Here is a 5,235-nt window from a genome sequence, read left to right as displayed (position 1 = left end):
AGACTGTGTGTGTTATTTTGTTTGTGGATCAGCCTGTGAGTGTCCCCAAGGGCCCAGGTCAGTTAAGACTGTTGGTCTTCCTGTGGAGTTTTTATCCTCTTCAGGGCCATCAATCCTTCCCCCAACTCTTCTATAACAGTCACCAAGGAACATTCAATGTTTGACTGTGGTTCTCTGCATCTGTTTCAAGTCAGCTCATGGGTGGAGCCTCTTAATGGACAATTATGCAAGGCTCCTGTGTGGAAGCATAACAGACTATTTCTAATAATATCATGGATTAGTGCTTGCTCATAAGCAGGGTCTCTAGTTGGGCAAGTTTTCATTGGCCATTCCCTCAGTCTATGCTCCACGTTTACCCCTGTATTTCTTTTTAGACAGGACATATTTTATTTTGTGTGTCTACTGTGTTGCAGTTGAAACTGATTCTCCAGCTTTCTTCTCATGCTCCCATACAGTCCCCATTTGGTCTCAGTCCCTAAATCCCATAAGATACAGTATAAACATTTGCTATTAAATGCTAAGCTATTTTGCAAGCCTAGTGGTTTTATATTTTTAACTTTATATCTTTTGTTTATTGTTGTCAAGACAAAATTTCTCTGTGAAGTATTTCCTTTCCTGATTGTAGATATAGAAATCACAGAAGCCACCTGACATGTTTTTCTAAAATAAGCACATGCTTCTGTATACCTCTCCATCCACATCTTTAATTTTAAAATTTGGCAAAATATATTATATTATATTATATTTCCATGCATGGCATATTTTCATAATATCAATACTGCCTGAGGCTTCACACTCACTGGATTCCAGGTGTATGTCATTCTGCCTTACTCCTGTGTTTGTTCTGAAATTTTTGAATAAATAAGAGTATTGTGCCTGTGTGGATGAATATGAATATCACGTGTGCCTCATCTTTATTGTTGTCAGTAGATGGCCGCAGTCCTCTTGATCTTTGAAGAAATGGGTAGTTGTTGATCCCCATGTAAATACTAGAAATTGACCACCATTATGTGGAAGACCAGCAGGAGCTTTCTACTCCTGAGCTATCTTTCCTGCCCTTGTTCCTTATTTCTGATCAGCATATACATTACTAATATTTTCATTTGTCCATTTTCAACTGTTTAAACATTCATTCCCTTCTAGTAAAATTTATTAATGTTGTTGTTTAAACTGGTTCACTTTATGTTTATTCAAGATGAATACAGAACTGCAGTGAATGCACAATTCTTTGTAGGAACCTCAGTAAAGAACCATGAGTTCTCTATCATTTTTGTTTCAATGGTTGACTTTTACAGGGGAGTCAGGGTCTTAATATGTAACTTTTTCTGTCCTGCATTACATCACACAGACCATGCCAGCATCCAGCTCAATGACATACACCTGCCTGTACCTCTGTGATTAAAGACATGAGCAAATACACGCAGCTTGCCCATCATTTTTGTAGTTAGTAATTGTTCATACAGCTTTTCAGATGTGTGCTCAGTACAGTTGATCTGTTTCCCCCGCATATCCCTCTCAGTTGCCATTTGTGTTGCAAGGCTTTATCCTATTCAAAGGGTTCAGAAGTGACACAGGTTAAACTTATAATTTAATTTCCTTTTAAAATGAAAGAATGATTAGATTATAACTTCTGTTTCAGGAAGTAAGAGGAAGTAGTACCAGAATTTCATTACTTCATTGTCTATAAAGTATCCATTTGTTTATAGTGATGTCACAATCATGCTTTGTGTTGTACACATGTGTGTGATATTTTAGGATGTAGTGACTTATGAGGATGTGCATGTGAACTTTACTGCAGAAGAGTGGAATCTGCTGGATCCTTCCCAGAAGAATCTCTACAAAGATGTGATGCTGGAGACCTACTGGAACCTCAGTGCTATAGGTAAGACTGTGAATTTTGTTTTGCTTTTCAAAATAATGGAAAAAGTGATTCATATTTATTGATGATCCTCTGTTATTTCAATTGAGAACAAGGAAGATTAAGCTAAATGAATCAGGTTCAGTGCTGTCAAAATTTACAGTAACTTGAATTTTACCTAATTTCCAATACTATATCATTCATTTTCTGGTACTGTGTTTTAGGTTACAGTTGGGAAGATCATCATATTGATGAACAACATAAAAGTTTTGGAAGATGTGAAAAGTAAGTTTCATGTGCAAGCTGATACAAATATGCCTGTGAGGAAATTTTAATGTGTTCTGGAAGCTCTAAAAAAAAGTGTAAAAAAATCAGTCCTTTAAGTATACCTATGATTATAATATTCTCACCCAGCCATGTTGCTCAATGTCAGTTATCTGATTTATGTTTGTAAGGCATTCCTCTAAGGAAGAAGATATGAAACAATGCCTTAAGAGTTGTAGTTCCATTTGCTGTGGAACTACCAATCTGAATAGTCTCATAATATTTAGATGGTGCACATTGAATAGTGATAAATATATATCCAAAGCCATCCAATAAGCAAATACTCCATAGTAAATTTGGTAATACTCATATTCTTGTAGTAACATTTCTAAGTTTATTGAGTGGTCACTTAGTGAGAGTGAAGAAAGTCATAGAGAAACCTTAATCCATACACCACATGTCTATAAAGAACAACATGTCAAATGGTGTGAATTCAATATGGGAACCTTTCACTCGTTCTTCTTTTAATGAGTATATCAAGTGTCAGAATGGATAAAACCTTGTGAGCATAGGAATGTTGAAAGAAGCAACATACCTCTTTCTACTCCAGAACAATGAGAAGATATGTAGCATTCTGCCTCTGGTAGACTTTCTGAGTACGATAGACATTTGCAATTAATTGGTTTTCTGACATTAGTGGGGACATTCCCAAGTCACAGTGCAGAAAACCTCTATGGGTACTAGAAGTTTGGAAATTCTTCTCTTTGTCCTGGCTCACAGAGCTGCTGTGGTTTGATTCACACTACAGGAAAAACTAAGAATGCAATCAGTGTTTTAATACTCTGATGTCTTCAGTCATGGAAATACATGATATAGAAATCTCATATAAAGGATGTTATAAATGTAAGCTACATGACCTTACCATCACAGGTATTTTCAAACAGGTAAAGCAACCCACAATGAGCAAGTACAACCATGAACATCAAAGGGGTAAAACCTTACAATCTCAGTGTTCTTTATTATTAGACCAACTGCAAAATTTATTCATATTGATAAAATGATTGATCAGGCTAATGAATGTGGTAAAGCTATCACATGTGCCCATTATTGTTGCAGGCATGAAAGAAGTCATACTGGACAGAAACCATATGAATGTAATCAATGTGATAAAGTCTTTGCAAGACCTCATCATCTCCAATATCATAAAAGAACACATACTGGAGAGAGACCTTATGAATGTAACCAATGTGGCAAAGCCTTTTCATGTCACAGTTATCTCCAATATCAAAAAAGAACACATACTGGAGAGAGACCTTATGAATGTAACCAATGTGGTAAAGTCTTTGCAAGACCTCATCATCTCCAATATCATAAAAGAACACATACTGGAGAAAAACCTTATGAATGTAACCAATGTGGCAAAGCCTTTTCACGTCACAGTTATCTCCAATATCATAAAAGAACACATACTGGAGAGAAACCTTATGAATGTAATCAGTGTGGTAAAGCATTTTCAGGTCACAGTGGTCTCCTATATCATAAAAGGACACATAGTGGAGAGAAACCTTATGAATGTAGTCAATGTGGTAAAGCCTTTTCGAGTCACAGTTGTCTCAATTGTCATATGAGAACACATACTGGAGAGAAACCTTATGAATGTAATGAATGTGGTAAATGCTTTACACAACAAAGTCATCTCCAAATCCATAAAAGGACACATACTGGAGAGAAACCTTATGAATGTAATCATTGTGGTAAAGCCTTTTCATGTAACAGTAGTCTCCAATGTCATAAAAGAACACATACCAGAGAAAAACCTTATGAATGTAATCAATGTGGCAAAGCCTTTTTATGTCACAGTGGTCTCCGAAAACATAAAAGAACACATACTGGAGAGAAACCTTATGAATGTATTCAATGTGGTAAAGCCTTTTCGAGTCACAGTAGTCTCAATTGTCATATGAGAACACATACTGGAGAGAAACCTTATGAATGTAATGAATGTGGTAAATGCTTTACACAACAAAGTCATCTCCAAATCCATAAAAGGACACATACTGGAGAGAAACCTTATGAATGTAATCATTGTGGTAAAGCCTTTTCATGTAACAGTAGTCTCCAATGTCATAAAAGAACACATACCAGAGAAAAACCTTATGAATGTAATCAATGTGGCAAAGCCTTTTCATGTCACAGTGGTCTCCGAAAACATAAAAGAACACATACTGGAGAGAAACCTTATGAATGTATTCAATGTGGTAAAGGCTTTACACAACGAAGTCATCTCCAATATCATAAAAGAACACATACCAGAGAGAAAACTTAGGTATGTAATCAATGTGGATAAAACCATTTATAAGTGAAAAGGTTCCAAAGACATAAATGATCACATACTGGAGAGAAACTGTATGAATGTAATTCATACAGTAAAAGCCTTTTCACAAAGCTTTTGTTTGCAAAAGCATAAAAAAACAAATATTTCAAAGAAACCTAGGAATGTGATCATTGTGGTAAAAGCCTTTCCATAAGGATTTTTGCCAAAAACATAATAGATCCCATATTGGACAGAACTATGAATGTAATCATTGAGTTAAAGCCTTTGCATGTCCCACTAGTCTCACAAACATAGAATATCCCATATTGGAAACAATCTCATGAATGTGAACAACGTGGTAAAGCCTTTTCACAACTTTAGCATCTCCATTATTATAAAAGAACAGGAACAGGAGAGAAACCTTATGGATGTAATCAGTGTTGTAAAGCATTTGCAAGTCACAGTCATCTGCAGGGACAGGAGAGATCACATACCAGAGAGAAACCTGCTTGAATATTAACAATGTGGTAAAGCCTTTGCATGTCAGAGTTCTTTACACACACACAAAGAAATCACACTGGAAAGAAGCCTCATTAATGTAATCACTGTGGAAAAACTGACAATTCACTTTTATATGTGACTACATAATCGAACACATTCAAGAGAGTGACTCAGTGTCATCAAGGTGCTAAGCCCTTGCATGTCACAGGCATCGCCCAATACATAAAAGAACACATACTGTAGAGAAACTACATGAATGCCATGAATGAGGTAAAGTCTTTTCATGACAATGTACTCT

At 36.0% G+C, this 5,235-nt stretch overlaps 1 protein-coding gene across 1 annotated transcript; it reads left to right on the top strand.

The window, feature by feature from the left end:
* Positions 1-1,833: 1,833 nt before the first annotated feature.
* LOC143433961 (uncharacterized) lies at positions 1,834-4,949 on the top strand. The gene is given in 4 exon segments (XM_076706182.2): positions 1,834-1,882; positions 2,083-2,143; positions 3,239-4,446; positions 4,777-4,949. Coding segments are annotated over 4 exon segments (1,476 nt in total). The 5' UTR covers positions 1,834-1,848.
* The last annotated feature ends 286 nt before the right edge of the window (positions 4,950-5,235 follow it).

The sequence above is a fragment of the Arvicanthis niloticus genome (genome assembly GCF_011762505.2).
Source record: "Arvicanthis niloticus isolate mArvNil1 chromosome Y unlocalized genomic scaffold, mArvNil1.pat.X SUPER_Y_unloc_2, whole genome shotgun sequence".
Lineage (NCBI taxonomy): Eukaryota > Metazoa > Chordata > Mammalia > Rodentia > Muridae > Arvicanthis > Arvicanthis niloticus.
This window is presented reverse-complemented; position numbering and strand designations above follow the sequence as displayed.